At 42.1% G+C, this 25,612-nt stretch overlaps 2 protein-coding genes across 2 annotated transcripts in view; one reads left to right on the top strand and one right to left on the bottom strand.

Annotated features, from left to right (window-relative positions):
* The window catches only part of LOC124037370 (protein zwilch homolog), a 34,943-nt gene extending 26,222 nt beyond the window's left edge, over window positions 1-8,721 (top strand). The window contains exons 13-17 of the mRNA XM_046352073.1: window positions 1,194-1,330; window positions 2,145-2,240; window positions 3,662-3,777; window positions 8,476-8,562; window positions 8,708-8,721. Coding sequence (XP_046208029.1) covers window positions 1,194-1,330; window positions 2,145-2,240; window positions 3,662-3,777; window positions 8,476-8,562; window positions 8,708-8,721 — 450 coding nt within the window. The remainder of the gene's footprint in view (window positions 1-1,193; window positions 1,331-2,144; window positions 2,241-3,661; window positions 3,778-8,475; window positions 8,563-8,707) is intronic.
* Window positions 8,722-14,726: 6,005 nt separating this feature from the next.
* LOC124037443 (lactase-like protein) overlaps window positions 14,727-25,612 on the bottom strand; it is a 34,246-nt gene continuing 23,360 nt past the window's right edge. Inside the window, exon 13 of the mRNA XM_046352142.1 lies at window positions 14,727-14,944. Within this exon, the coding sequence (XP_046208098.1) occupies window positions 14,727-14,944 (218 nt within the window). The remainder of the gene's footprint in view (window positions 14,945-25,612) is intronic.

Raw genomic sequence — 25,612 nt, 5'->3', positions numbered from 1 at the left:
ATAACTGTGTAACTGTGTTGTCCTATAACTGTGTAACTGTGTTGTTCTATAACTGTGTTGTCCTATAACTGTGTTGTCCTATAACTGTGTTGTTCTATAACTGTGTAATTGTGTTGTCCTATAACTGTGTTGTTCTATAAATGTGTAACTGTGTTGTCCAATAACTGTGTAACTGTGTTGTCCTATAACTGTGTAACTGTGTTGTCCTATAACTGTGTAACTGTGTTGTCCTATAACTGTGTTGTCCTATAACTGTGTTGTCCTATAACTGTGTTGTCCTGTAACTGTGTTGTCCTGTAACTGTGTTGTCCTGTAACTGTGTTGTCCTGTAACTGTGTTGTCCTATAACTGTGTTGCCCTATAGCTGTGTTGTCCTATAACTGTGTTGTCCTATAACTGTGTTGTCCTATAACTGTGTAACTGTGTTGTTCTATAACTGTGTTGTCCTATAACTGTGTTGTCCTATAACTGTGTTGTTCTATAAGTGTGTAACTGTGTTGTCCTATAACTGTGTAACTGTGTTGTTCTATAACTGTGTTGTCCTATAACTGTGTAACTGTGTTGTCCTATAACTGTGTTGTCCTATAACTGTGTTGTTCTATAACTGTGTTGTCCTATAACTGTGTAACTGTGTTGTTCTATAACTGTGTAACTGTGTTGTCCTATAACTGTGTTGTCCTATAACTGTGTTGTTCTATAACTTTGTAACTGGGTTGTTCTATAACTGTGTTGTCCTATAACTTTAACTGTGTTGTTCTATAACTTTGTACCTGTGTTGTTCTATAACTTTGTAACTGTGTTGTCCTATAACTGTGTAACTGTGTTGTCCTATAACTGTGTAACTGTGTTGTTCTATAACTGTAACTGTGTTGTTCTATAACTGTGTTGTCCTATAACTGTGTTGTTCTATAACTTTGTAACTGTGTTGTTCTATAACTGTGTTGTCCTATAACTTTAACTGTGTTGTCCTATAACTTTAACTGTGTTGTTCTATAACTGTGTAACTGTGTTGTCCTATAACTGTGTAACTGTGTTGTTCTATAACTGTGTTGTCCTATAACTGTGTTGTCCTATAACTGTGTTGTTCTATAAGTGTGTAACTGTGTTGTCCTATAACTGTGTTGTTCTATAACTGTGTAACTGTTGTCCTATAACTGTGTAACTGTGTTGTCCTGTAACCGTGTTGTCCAAAGAGTTACTACCTGAGTACAGTGGAGGACCTGCAGGAGCAGGTGATCAGACTGAGGAAACTACACCACCTGCTGGAGATCATGGTGACCTGCAGCACCTTCCTGTGCCTGCCATACGACAGACTCTTCCTCCTCACACAGTAAGACAGACTCTTCCTCATCACACAGTAAGACCTGGTGTACGACAGACTCTTCCTCCTCACACAGTAAGACAGACTCTTCCTCATCACACAGTAAGACAGACTCTTCCTCCTCACACAGTAAGACAGACTCTTCCTCATCACACAGTAAGACCTGGTGTACGACAGACTCTTCCTCCTCACACAGTAAGACAGACTCTTCCTCCTCACACAGTAAGACAGACTCTTCCTCCTCACACAGTAAGACAGACTCTTCCTCCTCACACAGTACGACAGACTCTTCCTCCTCACACAGTAAGACACTCTTCCTCCTCACACAGTAAGACACTCTTCCTCCTCACACAGTAAGACACTCTTCCTCCTCACACAGTAAGACAGACTCTTCCTCCTCACACAGTAAGACACTCTTCCTCCTCACACAGTAAGGCAGACTCTTCCTCCTCACACAGTAAGACCTGCTGGCCTGTGTCGGGCAGGTAGCCTTGAGGTTAAGAGCGTTGGGCCAATAATCCCAATGGATCGCTGGTTCGAATCCCCTGAGCCTACGAGGAGAAAATGCTTATGTGTCCTTGAGCAAGGCACTTAACCCTAATTTCTCTGGATAAGTCGCTATGGAAAATGTATTTTTTTTAGATGTATATTTAAGACAGTGTAATGCCTCCCTGTGTCCATTTTTCTTACATTTGGTGTGTAAAAGAACACAAACCTCTTTTCAACATGTTTGAATGTCTCTCTGTAACGTTGTATAGATGTTGATCAGCTGTCTACTGATATGAATATGGTAAAGTTGTCGTCTCCCCCATGTTCTTCCTAGGTTGTGTTTGCAGTACTACAAGACATGTCCCTATGACGAGGACCACGAGTTCAAACTGCAGATCAAACCTGCCCTGATCAGCCACTTCTACCAGAAGTACGTTTAAAGAAGGAAATTACAGTCATTGGTCAACCCTGTGGTGCCTGTACAGTCATTGGTTCCTGTCAAGACAGCAGCTACTCTTCCTGGGGTTTATTGTGGATCCCCATTAGTTCCTGTCAAGACAGCAGCTACTCTTCCTGGGGTTTATTATGGATCCCCATTAGTTCCTGTCAAGGCAGCAGCTACTCTTCCTGGGGTTTATTATGGATCCCCATTAGTTCCTGCCAAGGCAGCAGCTACTCTTCCTGGGGTTTATTATGGATCCCCATTAGTTCCTGCCAAGGCAGCAGCTACTCTTCCTGGGGTTTATTATGGATCCCCATTAGTTCCTGCCAAGGCAGTGGCTTGTAATGTACTGTAGGTTCCCTATAGGGAGCAGGTGTTGTCCTGGGGGGTGGAGGTGTCTAGTGGTAATGTTAATGTACTGTATGTTCTCTATAGGGAGCAGGCGGTGTCCTGGGGGGTGGAGGTGTCTAGGTGTCTGTATGTTCTGGGGCAGGCGGTGGAGGTGTCTAGTGGTAATGTTATGTACTGTATGTTCTCTATAGGGAGCAGGCGGTGTCCTGGGGGTGGAGGTCTAGTGGTAATGTTATGTACTGTATGTTCTCTATAGGGAGCAGGCGGTGTCCTGGGGGGTGGAGGTGTCTAGTGGTAATGTTATGTACTGTATGTTCTCTATAGGGAGCAGGCGGTGTCCTGGGGGGTGGAGGTGTCTAGTGGTAATGTTATGTACTGTATGTTCTCTATAGGGAGCAGGCGGTGTCCTGGGGGGTGGAGGTGTCTAGTGGTAATGTTATGTACTGTATGTTCTCTATAGGGAGCAGGCGGTGTCCTGGGGGGTGGAGGTGTCTAGTGGTAATGTTATGTACTGTATGTTCTCTATAGGGAGCAGGCGGTGTCCTGGGGGGTGGAAGTGTCTAGTGGTAATGTTATGTACTGTATGTTCTCTATAGGGAGCAGGCGGTGTCCTGGGGGGTGGAGATGTCTAGGGTTAGTAATGTACTGTATGTTCTCTATAGGGAGCAGGCGGTGTCCTGGGGGGTGGAGGTGTCTAGTGGTAATGTAATGTACTGTATGTTCTCTATAGGGAGCAGGCGGTGTCCTGGGGGGTGGAGGTGTCTAGTGGTAATGTAATGTACTGTATGTTCTCTATAGGGAGCAGGCGGTGTCCTGGGGGGTGGAGGTGTCTAGGGTTAGTAATGTACTGTATGTTCTCTATAGGGAGCAGGCGGTGTCCTGGGGGGTGGAGGTGTCTAGTGGTAATGTACTGTATGTTCTCTATAGGGAGCAGGCCGTGTCCTGGGGGGTGGAGGTGTCTAGTGGTAATGTACTGTATGTTCCCTATAGGGAGCAGGCGGTGTCCTGGGGGGTGGAGGTGTCTAGTGGTAATGTTATGTACTGTATGTTCTCTATAGGGAGCAGGCGGTGTCCTGGGGGGTGGAAGTGTCTAGTGGTAATTGCCCCAGAGAGGTGAAGACATCCTGGCTGCTGAGTGACAAGCCCCTGGTGGAACACATCGTCTTTGAAACAGGTAAAATACCCCCCCCCCCTCTCTACTTGGCTGGGTAGCCAGCCAAGTAGAGTGGGTAGCCAGCCAAGTAGAGTGGGTAGCCAGCCAAGTAGAGTGGGTAGCCAGCCTTAAAATATTTAGATGCACTATTGTAAAGTGGCTGTTCCACTGGATGTCATAAGGTGAATGCACCAATTTGTAAGTCGCTCTGGATAAGAGCGTCTGCTAAATGACTTAAATGTAATGTAAATGTAAGTAGAGTGGGTAGCCAGCCAAGTAGAGTGGGTAGCCAGCCAAGTAGAGTGGGTAGCCAGCCAAGTAGAGTGGGTAGCCAGCCAAGTAGAGCCAGTAGCCAGCCAAGTAGAGACAGTAGCCAGCCAAGTAGGAGACAGTAGCCAGCCAAGTAGAAACGAGAGAGAGAGAATGTGTTCCGTTATTTAATTGAATTAGGCTTATCTTAAAACACTTAAAATAAACTTTTAGCAACATTTAATTTGAATTAAAGTGCTTCATAAGAGTATACCTGTTTGTACATTGAATTTTTATTTTACTTTTTATAGCTGTTTTAGGAAGAGTAACCCCATGTACAACATATCTGGTATCATAACCCAAATCTGGCCCTTGTAAGAATATAGATAACTAGCCCTGCAATAGGTTCACCGACACGTACACCCACCGACACGTACACTCACCGACACGCACACTCACCGACACGCGCTCTCACCGACACGCGCTCTCACCGGCACTCTCACCGCCTCGCGCTCTCACCGACACGCGCTCTCACCGACACGATTTAAACTCATTGTTACCACATTATATGGGACGTGCAAATTCATGCTCTCTCCCTCGGTGTAAAGAAAGTTGGACTGCAACAACAGCGGTACCGAGCGGCAGACTGTCAAACCAGCAGCGTTTCCCCTTGTTATCGCTCACTTTGTGGAAATCGTCTTTAAAAAAAAAAAACATTTAAAAAAATCTGTGTACCAGAACAAAGGTCCTGGCGTCGTCGTCGACCTGCTCCGTCCAACCTGCTGCACAGACACCCGTTTCTCCATTCTCAAGATGGAAGGAACCGATCACGTCAGCCGTCGAGGATCGAACCTCTGCGATTTGGAGCGATGCCATTGGACGTGATGCGAGCAGTAGAAAAGATGTCATTTGATTTTTTCAAAGGAACCACTCACTCAAAACGGAAATGCCCGAAGGCCTCTTTGTTACGTTCTGAAATATCAGAGCAAAAATATTGACGGACACGAACCAAGTTAATTTCCTCCCAAAGGATCGAACAGCTGAAAAAGACATGGTTGCTCCAGTGCTACTATATATTTATACCCCAGTTTGAGGTGGACTCTCCTCCTCCTCTCTAAACATGACATCTTTTTATATAATAATAATATAATAATAATATATAATAATAATATAATAATATAATAATAATAATATTTTTTGTTGCTAGGCGGGAAATTGAGTCACACGGTTAATGAATTGCTCTTTCTCCTCTTAATGTGACCTGACCTGTGACCTGACCCGACTTTCGGCCCCCTTCCTCACCAAACCACATCTCTCTCTTATCAGTGCCTCGCCAAGATGTGATCGTCCTTCCTTCTTCCTTTCTGTACACATCCAACATTCATTGACCCCCCCCCCGCCCACCACATCCTCCTACAGATAACTTCTGGTGTAAACACTAGACTATGGCACACATCATCCTTCACTCATGCTGCCAAACATACCCTCGTAAAACTGACCATCCTACCGATCTTTGACTTCGGCGATGTCATTTACAAAATGGCCTCCAATACCCTACTCAATAAATTGGATGCAGTCTATCACAGTGCCATCCGTTTTGTCACCAAAGCCCCATATACTACCCACCACTGCGACCTGTACGCTCTCGTTGGCTGGCCCTCGCTTCATACTCGTCGCCAAACCCACTGGCTCCATGTCATCTACAAGTCTCTGCTAGGTAAAGCCCCGCCTTCTCTCAGCTCGCTGGTCACCATAGCATCACCCACCTTGTAGCACGCGCTCCAGCAGGTATATCTCTCTGGTCATCCCCAAAACCAATTCTTTCTTTGGCCGCCTCTCCTTCCAGTTCTCTGCTGCCAATGACTGGAGCGAACTACAAAAATCTCTGAAACTGGAAACACTTATCTCCCTCACTAGCTTTAAGCACCAACTGTCAGAGCAGCTCACAGATTACTGCACCTGTACATAGCCCACCTATAATTTAGCCCAAACAACTACCTCTTTCCCAACTGTATTTAATTAATTTATTTATTTTGCTCCTTTGCACCCCATTATTTTTATTTCTACTTTGCACGTTCTTCCATTGCAAAACTACCATTCCAGTGTTTAATTGCTATATTGTATTTACTTTGCCACCATGGCCTTTTTTTGCCTTTACCTCCCTTCTCTCACCTCATTTGCTCACATCGTATATAGACTTGTTTATACTGTATTATTGACTGTATGTTTGTTTTACTCCATGTCCATCTGTACTGTTATTAATTCCTTAGGAAAGTTTTCACATCCCTTTCTTTCTGAACGTGTTACAGCCTGAATTTAAAATGGATTAAATTGAGATATATTGTACCTGATCTACTACACACAATAGCCCATATTATTATTATTATTATTATTATTATTATTTATTACAAATGTATAAAAAATGAAAAGCTGAGATGTCTTGAGTCAATAAATATTCAACCCCTTTGTTATGGTAAGGAGCCTAAATCAGTTCAGGAGTAAAACATTTGCTTAACAAGTCACATAATAAGTTGCTTGGACTCACTCTGTGTGCAATGTACCCCACACATACAATTATCGGTAAGGTCGAGAAGTGAATTTCAACTACAAAGACCAGGGAGGTTTTCCAATGCCTCGCAAAGAAGGGCACCTATTGGTAGATGGCTAAAATAAAAATAAATAAAGCAGACATTGAATATCCCTTTGAGCATGGTGAAGTTATTAATTACACTTTGGATGGTGTATCAATACACCCAGTCACTACAAAGATACAGGCGTCCTTCCTTACTCAGTTGCCGGAGAGGAAGGAAACCTGTCAGGGAATTCATCATGAGGCCAATAATGACTTCTAATAAACATCTGCGCAGTTTAATGGCTGTGACAGGAGAAAACTGAGGATGGATCAACAACATTGTAGTTACTCCACAATACTAACCTAAATGACAGAGTGAAAAGAAGGAAGCCTGTACAGAATAAAAAATATTCCAAAACATGCATCCTGTTTGTGATAAGGCACTAAATTATAACTGCAGAAAATATGGCAAAGAAATTAACTTTATGCCCTGAATACAAAATGTTGTGTTTGGGGCAAATCCAACGCGTCACTGAGTACCACTCTTCATATTTTCAAGCATAGTGGTGGCTGCATCATGTTATGGGCATACTTGTCACCAGCAAGGAATGCAGAGTTTTTTCAGGATAAAAAAATAAATGGAATCGACCTAAGCACAGACAAAATCATAGAGGATAACCTGGTTGTCTGTTTTCCAACAAACTGGGGAGACAAATGCACCTTTTCAGCATGACAAGAACCAAAAACACAAGGCCAAATCAACACCGGAGTACCAAGATGACATTGAATGTTCCTGAGTGGCCTAGTAATAGTTTTGAGTCCTGTAGCTCAGTTTTAAATCGATGGCAAAACTTGAACATGTCTGTCTAGAATGATGCACAACCAACTGTACAGAGCTTGAAGATAAAAATAATAATAAATGGGCAAATATTGTTACAATTAGGTATAAAAATCGCTCTTAAACTCATGGCAAAAGACCCAACATGTCTCTCTAGCAAGCAATGATCGAAACCAACTTGACAGAGCTCTGAAGAATTAAAAAAAGAATAATGGGCAAATATTGACTCCAGGTGTAAAGCTCTTAGAGACTGACCCAGAAAGACTGACCCAGAAAGACTCACAGCTGTAATCACTCTTAGAGACTTACCCAGAAAGACTCACAGCTGTAATCACTCTTAGAGACTCACCCAGAAAGACTGACCCAGAAAGACTCACAGCTGTAATCACTCTTAGAGACTCACCCAGAAAGACTCACAGCTGTAATCACTCTTCGAGACTTACCCAGAAAGACTCACAGCTGTAATCACTCTTAGAGACTTACCCAGAAAGACTCACAGCTGTAATCACTCTTAGAGACTTACCCAGAAAGACTCACAGCTGTAATCACTCTTAGAGACTCACCCAGAAAGACTCACAGCTGTAATCACTCTTGGAGACTTATCCAGAAAGACTCACAGCTGTCATCACTCTTAGAGACTCACCCAGAAAGACTCACAGCTATCATCACTCTTAGAGACTTACCCAGAAAGACTCACAGCTGTAATCACTCGCCAAATGTGATCCTAATATGTATTGACTCAGGGGTGGGAATACCTTATGTAAATGAGATATTTCCATATTTTATTTTCAATAAATTTGCAAAACTCAAAAAAAAAAACAACATGTTTTCACTTTCATTATGGGGTATTGTGTGTAAATGGATGAGAAATCAATTTTAATACATTTTGAATTCAGGCTGTAACACAACAAAATATGGAATAAGTCACAGCTATGATTACATTCTGAAGGCTCTTGTATTTTCAGATGACTCACAGTTGTTGTTGTTGTTAGAACTCCCCCAATAGATGGATTTCCCTGTAAGTGTTCCCTTTTGCCACTCAAGGTTAAATGTGTTTCAGATGAGATGACTGTGAACAGCGCCAGCGAGACTGCCTATTTCACCACCATGGTGTGTTGCAGCCTGGTCAATTTGCTGCTTAGATCCAGTAAGTCAAACATCACTACAGACCATAGGAAAATATGTTTATTTTTTTTATTTTTTTTAAACAACACAATTTGAAGTGTTTCTAAATGAAAATATCCCATCATCCATGCTGTAATCTTGTCCTCTGTGTGAGACTGTCAACCCAGAAAGTCTCAACTGAATCAGTTGCTGGAATGCTGTAATCACTCTGGATAAGACTCTGCTAAATGACTTAAATGTAATGTACAATAAGCTAAATATTATGGATAAAGCAAACGACTTAACTTCACATCAAACTTTCATTTTTTTCCATTAACCTGGTTGAGAAGTTGGAATTGCTATAATAGTAATACTAGTTGTGAAGTAGACTCACTAGTTGTGTGTAGTAGTAGTAATAATAGTAATACTAGTTGTGAATAGTAGTATATCTAGTTGTGTAGTAGTATATCTAGTGGTGTAGTAGTATATCTAGTGGTGTTAGTACTCTAGTTGTGTAGTAGTAGTATCATATCTAGTTGTGTAGTAGTATATCTAGATATTTCCAGTAGTTATATCTAGTTGTGTAGTAGTAGTAGTATATCTAGTTGTGTAAAAGTGTAGTAATCTAAAATTAGTAATATCTTTTGTAGTAGTAGTAGTATATCTAGTTGTGTATTAGTAGTAGTATATCTAGTTGTGTATTAGTAGTAGTATATCTAGTTGTGTATTAGTAGTAGTATATCTAGTTGTGTAGTAGTAGTATATCTAGTTGTTTAGTAGTAGTATATCTAGTTGTGTAGTAGTAGTATATCTAGTTGTGTAGTAGTAGTATATCTAGTTGTGTAGTATAGTATATCTAGTAGTGTAGTAGTAGTAGTATATCTAGTAGTGTATTAGTAGTTTATCAGATGATGTTGTATCTGTTGTTAGTAGTAGTATATCTAGTTGTGTATTAGTAGTAGTATATCTAGTTGTGTATTAGTAGATGGTATATCCCTGTTGTGTATTAGTAGTAGTATATCTTTGCCACTCAAGGTTAAATGTGTTTCAGATAGATGATCTAGTTGTGTATTAGTAGCCAGTATATCTAGTTGTGTAGTAGTAGTTATCTAGTTGTGTAGTACCATATCTGTTGTTGCAGCCTAGTATATCTAGTAGTGTATTAGTAGTAGTATATCTAGTTGTGTAAATAGTAGTAAACAGTATATCTAGTTGTGTATTAGTAGTAGTATATCTAGTTGTGTATTAGTGTTATCTAGTTGTGTAAAGTAGTATATCCCATCATCCATTAGTAGCTATATCTCTCTAGTAGTCCTAGTTGTGTGTGTAGTATATCTGTCAACGTAGTAGTTATCTAGTAGTCTCAACTGAATCAGTTGCTGGAATTAGTCTAGTATAATAAGCTAAATATTATGGTATTAGTAGTAGACTATCTACATCAAACTTTATTTTTAGTATATTAGTAGTGGTTGAGTATATCTAGTTGTGTAGTAGTAGTAGTAGTATATCTAGTTGTGTAGTAGTATATCTAGTTGTGTATTAGTAGTAGTATATCTAGTTGTGTATTAGTAGTAGTATATCTAGTTGTGTAGTAGTAGTATATCTAGTTGTGTAGTAGTAGTAGTATATCTAGTTGTGTAGTAGTAGTAGTATATCTAGTTGTGTAGTAGTAGTAGTATATCTAGTTGTGTAGTAGTAGTAGTATATCTAGTTGTGTAGTAGTAGTATATCTAGTTGTGTAGTAGTAGTAGTATATATCTAGTTGTGTAGTAGTAGTAGTATATCTAGTTGTGTAGTAGTAGTAGTATATCTAGTTGTGTAGTAGTAGTAGTATATCTAGTTGTGTAGTAGTAGTAGTATCTAGTTGTGTAGTAGTAGTAGTATATCTAGTTGTGTAGTAGTAGTATATCTAGTTGTGTAGTAGTAGTATATCTAGTTGTGTAGTAGTAGTATATCTAGTTGTGTAGTAGTATATCTAGTAGTAGTAGTAGTAGTAGTAGTAGTAGTAGTATATCTAGTTGAGTAGTAGTAGTAGTATATCTAGTTGAGTGTAGTAGTAGTATATCTAGTTGAGTGTAGTAGTAGTATATCTAGTAGTGTAGTAGTAGTAGTATATCTAGTTGAGTAGTAGTAGTATATCTAGTTGAGTAGTAGTAGTATATCTAGTAGTGTAGTAGTAGTAGTATATCTAGTAGTGTAGTAGTATATCTAGTTGAGTAGTAGTAGTATATCTAGTAGTGTAGTAGTATATCTAGTTGAGTGTAGTAGTATATCTAGTAGTGTAGTAGTATATCTAGTAGTGTAGTAGTATATCTAGTTGTGTAGTAGTAGTATATCTAGTTGTGTAGTAGTAGTATCTAGTTGTGTAGTAGTAGTATATCTAGTTGTGTAGTAGTAGTATATCTAGTTGTGTAGTAGTAGTATATCTAGTTGTGTAGTAGTGTAGTAGTAGTATATCTAGTTGTGTAGTAGTAGTAGTATATCTAGTAGTGTAGTAGTAGTATATCTAGTTGTGTGTAGTAGTATATCTAGTAGTGTAGTAGTAGTATCTAGTAGTGTAGTAGTAGTATATCTAGTTGTGTAGTAGTAGTATATCTAGTTGTGTAGTAGTAGTATATCTAGTTGTGTAGTAGTAGTATATCTAGTTGTGTAGTAGTAGTGTAGTAGTATATCTAGTAGTGTAGTAGTAGTATATCTAGTTGTGTAGTAGTAGTATATCTAGTTGTGTAGTAGTAGTATATCTAGTTGTGTAGTAGTAGTATATCTAGTTGTGTAGTAGTAGTATATCTAGTTGTGTAGTAGTAGTATATCTAGTTGTGTAGTAGTAGTATATCTAGTTGTGTAGTAGTAGTATATCTAGTTGTGTAGTAGTAGTATATCTAGTTGTGTAGTAGTAGTATATCTAGTTGTGTAGTAGTAGTATATCTAGTTGTGTAGTAGTAGTATATCTAGTTGTGTAGTAGTAGTATATCTAGTTGTGTAGTAGTAGTATATCTAGTTGTGTAGTAGTAGTATATCTAGTTGTGTAGTAGTAGTATATCGTGTAGTAGTAGTATATCTAGTTGTGTAGTAGTAGTATATCTAGTAGTGTAGTAGTAGTATATCTAGTAGTGTAGTAGTAGTATATCTAGTTGTGTAGTAGTAGTATATCTAGTTGTGTAGTAGTAGTATATCTAGTTGTGTAGTAGTAGTATATCTAGTTGTATATCTAGTAGTGTAGTAGTATATCTAGTTGTGTAGTAGTAGTATATCTAGTTGTGTAGTAGTATATCTAGTATGTAGTAGTAGTATATCTAGTTGTGTAGTAGTAGTATATCTAGTTGTGTAGTAGTAGTATATCTAGTTGTGTAGTAGTTGTGTAGTAGTATATCTAGTAGTGTAGTAGTAGTGTAGTAGTAGTATCTAGTAGTGTAATAGTAGTATATCTAGTTGTGTCTCCGCAGCAGGAACATGAGGAAGACCGCAGATAGGAGGATACACAGGGTACACACAGTGGGGACCACCACCTCTGTGACCATCTCCATATGGCTGGTCAGGGGGTCTGCAACACACATCGGCACATCAACCATTTTACACAGATTACTTTAACATTAAAGCAGTCTTTATATAAAGGCTCAAGAGAGCACAGCACTCAAAGGGTTAACCCCCCCCCCCCCAAAAGTATAATATCAAGTCTTTAAAAATATATATGATGATTTTTCTTACCATGTATAAGTCTTAGTATATTGGCAGCAGTACTCCGTTGTTCCTCTAATGAAGAGACAGAAGCATTACGGAGAGTTGAACCCAGACAAAAGGCACGTTAACCCATTTGAGAAGTGCCGTGCCAATGCCGTGGCTAGTAGCATCAGCTAGCAAACATTAGCGGTCACTCAACTGTCAAGTGTTGTTGTTTGGCAAAATCAGCTTTCCCTCTTTGATCTGTAGCAAGATGAAGCTGGTTTTCACCCGGTTTTTAGTGTCTTTTTTTGACGGGATCCAAAGTGTTTGACTCCTTCGAAATATCCTAGACTAGGAAATACTCTACTCTTTGTGACCAACGGAAATGCATGCAATTTCCAATACAAAGATTAGATTTAACCGGTGGATGCTTTATGCTCTGCTGCTGGGGTTAAGAGAGGACGAAGCAGCTGATTAAAAAAAAAAAAAAAAATCTGCACAAAGGAGCGATTTTTAAAAGGCCCTCCCAAGAGTTCAACTTCACATAGCAAGGCAAGCCAGACCCTTAGCCACTAAGCCACACAGACAGTAACACACGACAGATAGATCTCGTCCACAGAGACACGGTGACCCATGGCAAAATATAAATTTACTGTACCATCCCACCGATAATAATATATAACACTAATAAAGTCAATTTAATATATATATCCTCGTGCCTAAATCTCTCCAGGAACAGGGTTGGAGCTATAACCTACAGGAGGGTCTCTCTCCAGGAACAGGGTTGGAGTTAAAACCTACAGGAGGGTCTCTCTCTAAGAACAGGGTTGGAGCTATAACCTACAGGAGGGTCTCTCTCCAGGAACAGGGTTGGAGGGCACTGCTCTACTTCAAACTTTCCCTATACTCATCATTAGGCTACTACGATATATTGATAATCGTCATTTAGTTGGAATTGAATTGTAATAGGATACGAATTGACAAGTGATTTATATAACTAAGAACGGTTTCCATAGCTGCCCTCGATTTCCAATAGAAAGTTTAGCCCCCTTTATGTTCTTTGTATCACTCAATCTAAGGAGGTGATACGAGGCTGAGTCTTTATTTGTTTGCCCCACACCTACTACCTTCTCATTGAACACAGGTTTTAAAGGGGAAGTTTTAAAGGGGAAGTTTTAAAGGGGAAGTTTTAAAGGGGAAGTTTTAAAGGGGAAGTTTTAATGGGGATGTTTTAATGGGGATGTTTTAATGGGGATGTTTTAATGGGGATGTTTTAATGGGGATGTTTTAATGGGGATGTTTTAATGGGGATGTTTTAATGGGGATGTTTTAATGGGGATGTTTTAAAGGGGATGTTTTAAAGGGGATGTTTTAATGGGGATGTTTTAATGGGGATGTTTTAAAGGGGATGTTTTAATGGGGATGTTTTAATGGGGATGTTTTAAAGGGATGTTTTAATGGGGATGTTTTAAAGGGGATGTTTTAATGGATGTTTTAAAGGAGATGTTTTGGAAGAGCATGTTTTAATGGGGATGTTTTAATTCTGTTTTAATGATGGATGTTTTATAAGGGGATGTTTTAAATGGGTTATGTTTTAAAGGGGATGTTTTAAAGGGTTATGTTTTAAAGGGGATGTTTTAAAGGATGTTTTAAAGGGAAGTTTTAAAGGGGAAGTTTTAAATGGGTTTTAATGGGGATGTTTTAATGGGGATGTTTTAAAGGGGAAGTTTTAAAGGGAAGTTTTAATGGGGATGTTTTAAAGGATGGTTTTAATGTTAACTGACCTACAGCCAGGATGGTTTACTGGAAGAGCAGGTCTCTAGGATGGTTTTTAATCTTCCAATTCTCTACACTAGGATGGTTGGGTTAATATAGGGGTTAATATAGGATACACACTAGGATGGTTTAGGGTTAATATAGGATACACTCTAGGATGGTTTAGGGTTAATATAGGATACACACTAGGATGGTTTAGGGTTAATATAGGATACACACTAGGATGGTTTAGGGTTAATATAGAGGGTTAATATAGGATACACACTAGGATGGTTTAGGGTTAATATAGAGTGTTAATATAGGATACACACTAGGATGGTTTGGGTTAATATAGAGGGTTAATATAGGATACACACTAGGATGGTTTAGGGTTAATATAGGATACACACTAGGATGGTTTGGGTTAATATAGAGGGTTAATATAGGATACACACTAGGATGGTTTAGGGTTAATATAGGATACACACTAGGATGGGTTAGGGTTAATATAGAATACACACATCATATTCTAATTATGTATTCTCTCTCTCGCTCTCTTCCCCCCCAACCTCTCTTTCTCTCTCTCTCTCTCTCCCCCCCCCTCTTTCTCAATATTTGACAGGATGATGTCCTCACCTGAATATGGAATGCTCTATTTGCAACGTATGACAGTATATCAGTATATCCATTTCTACCAGTATAACTATGTACATTTCCATGTTTTCTATTTAATATCAACCTGTTGTAATGTGTTTTATGTGATTGTATTAAAGATTGAACTGAAATGAGGATCTAGTAAATGGTCCTCACCTCTCTCTGGTTGGGGAATCCGTTGGAGCTGATGATGCGTTTGTAGTACTGAACCGAGGCTTTTGGGTAACGTGGTTTATTCTGGTTCCTGAAGTCTACGTAGTACAGGCCGAACCTCTCGGAGTAGCCCTCGTCCCACTCAAACTTGTCCAGCAGAGACCAGGCGGTGTAGCCGCGCACGTTCACTCCGTCTTTGATGGCTAAAAAAAAACAGAGCGGAGAACAAGATCATCTGTTTGTTTTTTTTGTTTTGTTTTTAAGTTTCGAAAGACAAGCCGGCAACGCGTCACTGTCGTCGCAAAACAAAAACAAAAGTGGAAGTACATCACACGGTTTTTAAATCGGGGTGTTGGGGGGTCAATACCATATTCAATTCAAAAGGTACTCCGGATTTAATGGAATTGACCCTGTTTTTAGTTAGTGAATAATACTGAATGTATCATATATGGGCTTGTTGAAGAGTCTTGGTTAAACACTGGGAATAATCCCATCAGATTACAATTCAAAGAAGAGGAGGAGGTGGTGGAGGAGGAGGATGAAGAGTCTTGGTTAAACACTGGGAATAATCCCATCAGATTACAATTCAAAGAAGAGGTGGTGGTGATGGAGGAGGTGGTGGAGGAAGAGGAGGTGGTGGAGGAGGAGGAGGATGAAGAGTCTTGGTTAAACACTGGGAATAATCCCATCAGATTACAATTCAAAGAAGAGGTGGTGGTGATGGAGGAGGTGGTGGAGGAGGAGGATGAAGAGTCTTGGTTAAACACTGGGAATAATCCCATCAGATTACAATTCAAAGAAGAGGTGTGGACATTTTGTTTTGGAATTACAGTATTTTATTTGAATTGTTTTTAACCTTTTCATTTTGAAAGGGAAGTGTCATGTTTTGTCTTATATTGTCTTGTCATTTTGATTTTCCTTCTGTTCGTTTCCCCCCTGCTGGTCTTTTTTAGGTTCGTTCCCTTTTTTCTCTCTCCCTCCCTCTCTCTCTTCTCTCTATCGTTCCGTTCCTGCTCCCAGCTGTTCCTATTCCCCTAATCAATCATTTAGTCTTCCACACCTGTTCCCTATCTTTTCCCCTGATTAGAGTCCCTATTTCTCCCCTTGTTTTCCGTTTCTGTCCTGTCGGATCCTTGTATATTGTTCACCGTGCTGTGTCTTTGTATCGCCCTGTCGTGTCGTGTTTCCCTCAGATGCTGCGTGGTGAGCAGGTGTCTGAGTCTGCTACGGTCAAGTGCCTTCCCGAGGCAACCTACAGTTTATGGTCGAGTCTCCAGTCTGTTCTCGTCAAGACGAGTGGAATTGTTTTTTATGCTTTATTTACTGCTCCGATTTGTCTAGGAGTATTGCATATTTCCTTTACTGGATTAAAGACTCTGTTTTCGCCAAGTCGCTTTTGGGTCCTCATTCACCTGCATAACAGAAGGATCCGACCAAAGAATGGACCCAGCGACTACAGACGCTCGTAACACTGCCGTCGAGATCCAAGGAGCCATGCTGGAGACACGAGCAGGAATTGTCTGCTGCTCGTCATGCCGTGGAGAACCTGGCCGCTCAGGTTTCCGACCTCTCTGGACAGTTCCAGAGTCTTGGTTCGTGCCACCTGTTACTTCCTGGTCTGCCGAGCCTCCGGAACCTAGGGTTAATAACCCACCTTGTTACTCCGGGCAGCCCACGGTGGTCCTTTCTCACCCAGTGTGATATTGTGTTCTCTCTCCAACCCAACACATACTCTAGAGAGAGAGCTCGGGTTGCTTACGTCATATCACTCCTTACTGGCCGGGCTCGAGAGTGGGGCACAGCTATTTGGGAGGCAAGGGCTGATTGTTCTAACAATTACCAGAACTTTAAAGAGGAGATGATTCGGGTTTTTGACCGTTCAGTTTTTGGTAGGGAGGCTTCTAGGGCCCTGGCTTCCCTATGCCAAGGTGATCGATCCATAACGGATTACTCTAAGAGTTTCACTCTTGCTGCCTCTAGTGACTGGAATCGAGCCGGCGCTGCTCGCTCGTTTTCTGGAGGGACTCCACGCAGTGGTTAAAGATGAGATTCTCTCCCGGGAGGTTCCGTCCAGTGTGGACTCTTTGATTGCTCTCGCCATCCGCATTGAACAGGGTAGATCTTCGTCACCAAGCTCGTGGAAGAGAGCTCGCGTCAACGGTGTTTCCCTGCTCCGCATCGCAACCATCTCCCTCCTCTGGCTCAGAGACTGAGCCCATGCAGCTGGGAGGGATTCGCATCTCGACTAAGGAGAGGGAACGGAGGATCACCAACCGCCTGTGCCTCTATTGCGGACTTGCTGGACATTTTGTCAATTCATGTCCAGTAAAGCCAGAGCTCATCAGTAAGCGGAGGGCTACTGGTGAGCGCTACTACTCAGGTCTCTCCATCTAGATCCTGTACTACTATGTCATCCATCTACGCTGGACCGGTGGGTGCTACATGCAGTGCCTTGATAGACTCTGGGGCTGAGGGTTGTTTCATGGACGAAGCATGGGCTTGACATTCCTTTCAGACAGTTAGACAAGCCTACGCCCATGTTCCCTTAGATGGTAGTCATCTTCCCAGTATCAGATTTGAGACACTACCTTTAACCCTCACAGTATCTGGTAACCACAGTGAGACTATTTCTTTTTTGATTTTTCGTTCACCTTTTACACCTGTTGTTTTGGGTCATCCCTGGCTAGTATGTCATAATCCTTCATTAATTGGTCTAGTAATTCTATCCTATCCTGGAACGTTTCTTGTCATGTGAAGTGTTTAATGTCTGCCATCCCTCCCGTTTCTTCTGTCCCCACTTCTCAGGAGGAACCTGGCGATTTGACAGGAGTGCCGGAGGAATATCATGATCTGCGCACGGTCTTCAGTCGGTCCCGAGCCATCCCTTCCTCCTCACCGGTCGTATGATTGTAGTATTGATCTCCTTCCGGGGACCACTCCTCCTCAGACTATACTCTCTGTCGGCTCCCGAACGTAAGGCTCTCGAGGATTATTTGTCTGTGTCTCTTGAATGTGCCTTCTTCCTCTCCGGCCGGGGCGGGGTTTTTTTGTTAAGAAAAAGGACGGTACTCTGCGCCCCTGCGTGGATTATCGAGGCTGAATGACATAACGGTTAAGAATCTTATCTGCTTCCCCTTATGTCATCAGCCTTCGAGATTCTGCAGGGAGCCAGGTGCTTTACTAAGTTGGACCTTCGTAACGCTTACCATCTCGTGCGCATCAGAGAGGGGGACGAGTGGAAAACGGCGTTTAACACTCCGTTAGGGCATTTTGAGTACCGGGTTCTGCCGTTTGGTCTCGCCAATGCGCCAGCTGTTTTTCAGGCATTAGTTAATGATGTTCTGAGAGACATGCTGAACATCTTTGTTTTTGTCTACCTTGATGATATCCTGATTTTTTCACCGTCACTCGAGATTCATGTTCAGCACGTTGACGTGTTCTCCAGCGCCTGTTAGAGTTGTCTCTTGAAGGCTGAGAAGTGCTCTTTTCATGTCTCCTCCGTTACTTTTCTCGGTTCCGTTATTTCCGCTGAAGGCATTCAGATGGATTCCGCTAAGGTCCAAGCTGTCAGTGAGTGGCCCGTTCCAAGGTCACGTGTCGAGTTGCAGCGCTTTCTAGGTTTCGCTAATTTCTATCGGCGTTTCATTCGTAATTTCGGTCAAGTTGCTGCCCCTCTCACAGCTCTTACTTCTGTCAAGACGTGTTTTAAGTGGTCCGGTTCCGCCCAGGAGCTTTTGATCTTCTAAAAGAACGTTTTACGTCCACTCCTATCCTCGTTACTCCTGACGTCACTAGACAATTCATTGTCGAGGTTGACCTTCAGAGGTGGCGTGGGAGCCATTCTATCCCAGCGCTTCCAGTCTGACGATAAGGTTCATCCTTGCGCTTATTTTTCTCATCGCCTGTCGCCATCTGAACGCAACTATGATGTGGGTAACCGCGAACTGCTCGCCATCCGCTTAGCCCTAGGCGAATGGCGACAGTGGTTGGAGGGGGCGACCGTTCCTTTTGTCGTTTGGACAGACCATAAGAACCTTGAGTACATCCGTTCTGCCAAACGACTTAATGCTCGTCAAGCTCGTTGGGCGTTGTTTTTCGCTCGTTTCGAGTTTGTGATTTCTTACCGTCCGGGTAGCAAGAACACCAAGCCTGATGCTTTATCCCGTCTTTTTAGTTCTTCTGTGGCTTCTACTGATCCCGAGGGGATTCTTCCTTATGGGCGTGTTGTCGGGTTGACAGTCTGGGGTATTGAAAGACAGGTTAAGCAAGCACTCACGCACACTGCGTGTGATCCTAGTAACCTTCTTTTCGTTCCTGTTTCTACTGTCTGGCTGTTCTTCAGTGGGCTCACTCTGCCAAGTTAGCTGGTCATCCCGGCGTTCGAGGCACTCTTGCTTCTATTCGCCAGCGCTTTGGTGGCCGACTCAGGAGCGTGACACGCGCCGTTTCGTGGCTTTGTTCGGACTGCGCGCAGACTAAGTCAGTAACTCTCCTCCTGCCGGTCGTCTCAGACCGCTTCCCATTCCTACCATGGTCTCACATCGCCCTAGACTTCATTACCGGTCTGCCTTTTCTGCGGGAAGACTGTGATTCTTGGTTGTCGATAGGTTCTCTAAGGCGGCACATTTCATTCCCCTCGCTAAACTTCCTTCCGCTAAGGAGACGGCACAAATCATCATCGAGAATGTGTTCAGAATTCATGGCCTCCCGTTAGACGCCGTTTCAGACAGAGGCCCGCAATTCACGTCACAGTTTTGGAGGGAGTTCTGTCGTTTGATTGGTGCGTCCGTCAGTCTCTCTTCCGTTTCATCCCCAGTCTAACGGTCAAGCAGAGAGGAATCAGACGATTGGTCGCATACTTTTTCTTGGGCAGAACAGCTCCCCTGGTCAGAATACGCTCACAACAGTCTGCTACCGGGTTATTGTCCGTTTCAGAGTAGTCTGGGTTACCAGCCTCCTCTGTTCTCATCCCAGTTGCCGAGTCAGCGTTCCCTCCGCTACACGTTTGTCCAACGTTGACGCACCTGTGAGGTCTGCACTTTGCCGTTACAGGGCACAGACTGTGAAGCCGCCAATAAACGTTTAAGAGTCCAAGGTATTGTTTTAGAGAGTGTGGCTTTCCACTGAACCTTCCTCTTACGACAGCTTCTCGTAAGTTGACTCCGCGGTTCATTGGTCCGTTCCGTGTCTCCCAGGTCGTCAATCCTGTCGCTGTGCGACACTTCTTCCGACATCTTCGTATCCTTTCCATGTCTCCTGTGTCAAGCCCTTTCTTCGCACCCCCCGTTCGCCTCCCCCTCCCGTCCTTGTCGAGAGCGCACCTATCTACAAGGTAAAGGATCAAAAGACATGCGTTCTCGGGGACGGGGTCACCAATACTTAGTGGATTGGGAGGGTTACGGTCCTGAGGAGAGGAGTTGGGTCCCGTCTCGGGATGCTGGACCGTTCGCTGATTGATGATTTCCTCCGTTGCCGCCAGGATTCCTCCTCGAGTGCGCCAGGAGGCGCCGGTGAGTGGGGGTACTGTCATGTTTTGTCTTATATTGTCTTGTCATTTTGCTTTTCCTTCTGTTCGTTTTCCCCCATGGTCTTTTTAGGTTCGTTCCCTTTTTTCTCTCTCCCTCCCTCTCTCTCTTCTCTCTATCGTTCCGTTCCAGCTCCCAGCTGTTCCTATTCCCCTAATCAATCATTTAGTCTTCCACACCTGTTCCCTATCTTTTCCCCTGATTAGAGTCCCTATTTCTCCCCTTGTTTTCCGTTTCTGTCCTGTCGGATCCTTGTATATTGTTCACCGTGCTGTGTCTTTGTATCGCCCTGTCGTGTCGTGTTTCCCTCAGATGCTGCGTGGTGAGCAGGTGTCTGAGTCTGCTACGGTCAAGTGCCTTCCCGAGGCAACCTACAGTTTATGGTCGAGTCTCCAGTCTGTTCTCGTCATTACGAGTGGAATTGTTTTTTATGCTTTATTTACTGCTCCGATTTGTCTAGGAGTATTGCATATTTCCTTTACTGGATTAAAGACTCTGTTTTCGCCAAGTCGCTTTTGGGTCCTCATTCACCTGCATAACAGGAAGACCTATTGAGACCGAGGTATAATACAATATAACATTTACATTAGACACCAAATACAGTGGCATTGGGAAAGTATTCAGACCGCTTGACTTTTTCCACATTGTGTTACGTTACAGCCTTGTTCTAAATTGGGTTGTCGTCGTCGTCCCCCTCATCATTCTACACACGATACTCCATAATGACATCACAATACTCCATAATGACATCACAATACGTCACAGCCTTGTTCTAAAATGGATTGTCGTCGTCGTCCCCCTCATCATTCTACACACAATACTCCATAATGACATCACAATACTCCATAATGACATCACAATAGTCCATAATGACATCACAATATGTTACAGCCTTATTCTAAAATGGATTACATCGTCGTCGTCCCCCCCCTCATCATTCTACACACAATACCCCATAATGACAACGCTAAAACAGGTTTTCAGAAATTGTTGCACATTTTTTAAAAAAAAAACTGAAATATGTCAATTTGGTAAGTATTTGGCAGCGATTGAAGGTTTGAGTCTTCTTGGGTATGACCTGTATTTGGGGAGTTTCTCCCATTTATTCTCTGCAGATCCTCTCAAACTATGTTTGTCAGGTTGGATGGGGAGCATTACTGTACAGCTATGTTCAGGTCTCTCCAGAGATGTTCGATTGGGTTCAAGTCTGGGCTCTGGCTGGGCTATTCAAGGACATTCAGAGAATTTTCCGGAAGCCGGAACCCACTGCCTTTGTCTTGGCTGTGTGCTTATGGTCGTTGTCCTGTTGGAAGGTGAACCTTCGCCCCAGTCTGAGGTCCTGACTAGTCTCTCAGCTGCTCAAAAACATCCCCACAGCTTCATGCTGCTTTTTTTTAAAGCCATTGTAGAATGAGGCTGTAACGTATTGTGATGTCATTATGAGTATTGTGATGTCATTATGGGGTATTGTGATGTCATTATGGAGTATTGTGATGTCATTATGGGGTATTGTGATGTCATTATGGGGTATTGTGATGTCATTATGGAGTATTGTGATGTCATTATGGGGTATTGTGATGTCATTATGGAGTATTGTGATGTCATTATGGGTTATGGTGTGTAGATTGAATAGGAACATGATTTATTTAATCCACTGAAGGCTGTAACATAACAAAATGTGGAAAAAGTCAAGCGGTCTGAATACTTTCTGAATGCACTGTATATACATACAGTTGAAGTCGGAAGTTTACATACTTAGGTTGGACTCATTAAAACTTGTTTTCCAACCACTCCACAACAAACTATAGTTTGGGCAAGTAGGTTATGACATCTACGTTGTGCATGACACAAGTTATTTTTCCAACAATTGTTTACAGACAGATTATTTTGTTTATAATTCACTGTATCGCAATTCCAGTGGGTCAGAAGTTTACATACACTAAGTTGACTGTGCCTTTAAACAATTTGGGAAATTCCAGAAAATTGTCATGTCTTTAGAAGCTTCTGATAGGCTAATTGACATAATTTGAGTCAATTGGAGGTGTACCTGTGGATGTATTTCAAGGCCTACCTGTAAACTCAGTGCCTCTTTGCTTGACATCATGGGAAAATCAAAAGAAATCAGAAGACCTCAGAAAACAAATGGTAGACCTCCACAAGTCTGGTTCATCCTGGGGAGCAATTTCCAAACACCTGAAGGTACCATGTTCATCTGTACAAACAATAGTACGTAAGTATAAACACCATGGGACCACGCAGCCCTCATACCACTCAGGAAGGAGATGTGTTCTGTCTCCTAGAGATGAACGTATTTTGGTGTGAAAAGTGCAAATCAATGCCAGAACAACAGCAAAGGACCTTGTGAAGATGCTGGAGGAAACAGGTACAAAAGTATCTATATCCACAGTAAAACGAGTCCTATAATGGACATAACCTGAAAGGCCGCTCAGCAAGGAAGAAGCTACTGCGCCAAAACTGCCATAAAAAAGCCAGACTACGGTTTGCAACTGCACATGGGGACAAAGATCGTACTTTTTGGAGAAATGTCCTCTGGTCTGATGAAACAAAAATATAACTGTTTGGCCATAATGACCATCGTTATAGCTTAAGGACAACAAAGTCAAGGTATTGGAGTGGCCATCACAAAGCCCTGACATCAATCCTATAGAACATTTGTTGGCAGAACTGAAAAAGCGTGTGTGAGCAAGGAGGCCTACAAACCTGACTCAGTTACACCAGCTCTGTCAGGAGGATTTGGCTAAAATTCACCCAACTTATTGTGGGAAGCTTGTGGAAGGCTACCCTAAACGTTTGACCCATGTTAAACAATTTAAAGGCAATGCTATTAAATATTAATTGTGTGTATGTAAACTTCTGACCGACTGGGAATATGATGAAAGGAATCAAAGCTGAAATAAATCATTCTCTCTACTATTATTCTGACATTTCACATTCTTAAAATAAAGTGGTGATCCTAACTGACCTAAAACAGGGACTTTTTACTAGGATTAAATGTCAGGAATAGTGAAAAACTGAGTTTAAATGTATTTGGCTAAGGTGTATGTAAACTTCTGACTTCAACTGTATATATTAATAAGTTTACCTAATGTGCGTAAATGTATGTATGTATGTATGTATGTATGTATGTATGTATGTATGTATGTATGTATGTATGTATGTATGTATGTATGTATGTATGTATGTATGTATGTACAGTATGTATGTATGTATGTATGTATGTATGTACAGTATGTATGTACAGTATGTATGTAGGTTTAAGTAAACACACGCACACAAATATCACTGTACAGTATGTATAAATGTACAGATTCATTAGTAATCTAGGATTTAATGACTAAACACAGATATGCACACAAATAAAACATCACTGAACAAAAATATAAATGCATCGATTCATTAGGCCTTAATCTATGGATTTCACATGACTGGGAATACAGATATGCATCTGTTGGTCACAGATACCTTTAAGACTAAAAGGTAGGGGAGTGGATCAGAAAACCAGTCAGTATCTGGTGTGGATCAGAAAACCAGTCAGTATCTGGTGTGGATCAGAAAACCAGTCAGTATCTGGTGTGGATCAGAGAACCAGTCAGTATCTGGTGTGGATCAGAGAACCAGTCAGTATCTGGTGTGGATCAGAAAACCAGTCAGTATCTGGTGTGGATCAGAGAACCAGTCAGTATCTGGTGTGGATCAGAGAACCAGTCAGTATCTGGTGTGGATCAGAAAACCAGTCAGTATCTGGTGTGGATCAGAAAACCAGTCAGTATCTGGTGTGGATCAGAAAACCAGTCAGTATCTGGTGTGACTTCCATTTACCTCAGGCAGCATGACACATCTCCTTCACATAGAGTTGATCAGGCTGTTGATTGTGGCCTGTGGAAGGTTGTCCCACTCCTCTTCAATGACTGTGTGAAGTTGCTGGATATTGGTGGGAATTGGAACAAGCTGTGGTACACGTCAATCCAGAGCATCCCAAACATGCTCAATGGGTGACATGTCTGGTGAGTAATGCAGGTCATGAGACATTTACAGCTTCCAGGAATTGTGTACAGATCCTTGAGACATGGGGCCGTGTTTTATATCATGCTGAAACAGGATGTGATGGAGGTGGATGAATGGCACGACAATCGATAAAATGCAATTGGGTTCGTTGTCCGTAGCTTATGCCTGTCCATACCAATAACCCCACCGTCACCATGGGGACCTCTGGTCATAACGTCACCCACACAACACCATAAACTGACATCTGCCCGGTACAGTTGAAACCGGGATTCATGCATGAGGAGCACATTTCTCCAGCGTTGCCATTGGCCATCGAAGGTGATCATTACCCCACTGAAGTCGGTTACGGCGCTGAACTGCAGTCAGGTCACGACCCCGGTGAGGACGACGAGCACACAGATGAGCTTCCCTGAGACGGTTTCTGACAGTTTGTGCAGAAATTCTTCGGTTGTGCAAACCCACAGTTACATCAGCTGTCATGGTGGCTGGTCTCAGACCATCCCTCAGGTGAAGAAGCCAGATGTAGAGGTCCTGGGTTGGCGTGGTTACACGTGGTCTGTCCTGGGTTGGCGTGGTTACACGTGGTCTGTCCTGGGTTGGCGTGGTTACATGTGGTCTGCGGTTGTGAGGCCGGTTGGACGTTCTGCCAAATTCTCTAAAACGACGTTGGAGGCCGTTTATGGTAGAAAAATGAACATTCAATTGTCAGGCCACAACTCTGGTAGACATTCCTGCAGTAAACAATTGCACACTCTTTGAAAACGTCAGACATCCGTTGCATTGTGTGTTGTGACAAAACTGCACATTTTAGAGTGGCCTTTTATTGTCCCCAGCACAAGGTGCACCTGTGTAATGATCATGCTGTTTAATCAGCTTCTTGATATGGTCCTTCTGTAGCTCAGTTGGTAGAGCATGGCGCTTGTAACGCCAGGGTAGTGGGTTCGATCCCCGGGACCACCCATACGTAGAATGTATGCACACATGACTGTAAGTTGCTTTGGATAAAAGCGTCTGCTAAATGGCATATATTATATTATTATTTGATATGCCTTTTATTGTCCCCAGCACAAGGTACACCTGTGTAATGATCATGCTGTTTAATCAGCTTCTTGATATGCCTTTTATTGTCCCCAGCACAAGGTGCACCTGTGTAATGATCATGCTGTTTAATCAGCTTCTTGATATGCCTTTTATTGTCCCCAGCACAAGGTGCACCTGTGTAATGATCATGCTGTTTAATCAGCTTCTTGATATGCCTTTTATTGTCCCCAGCACAAGGTATATATATAAGCTTTATGTATTTATGGAACATGTGACCAA

Source organism: Oncorhynchus gorbuscha, linkage group LG06, assembly GCF_021184085.1.
Source record: "Oncorhynchus gorbuscha isolate QuinsamMale2020 ecotype Even-year linkage group LG06, OgorEven_v1.0, whole genome shotgun sequence".
In the NCBI taxonomy this organism is placed as follows: domain Eukaryota; kingdom Metazoa; phylum Chordata; class Actinopteri; order Salmoniformes; family Salmonidae; genus Oncorhynchus; species Oncorhynchus gorbuscha.
This window is presented reverse-complemented; position numbering and strand designations above follow the sequence as displayed.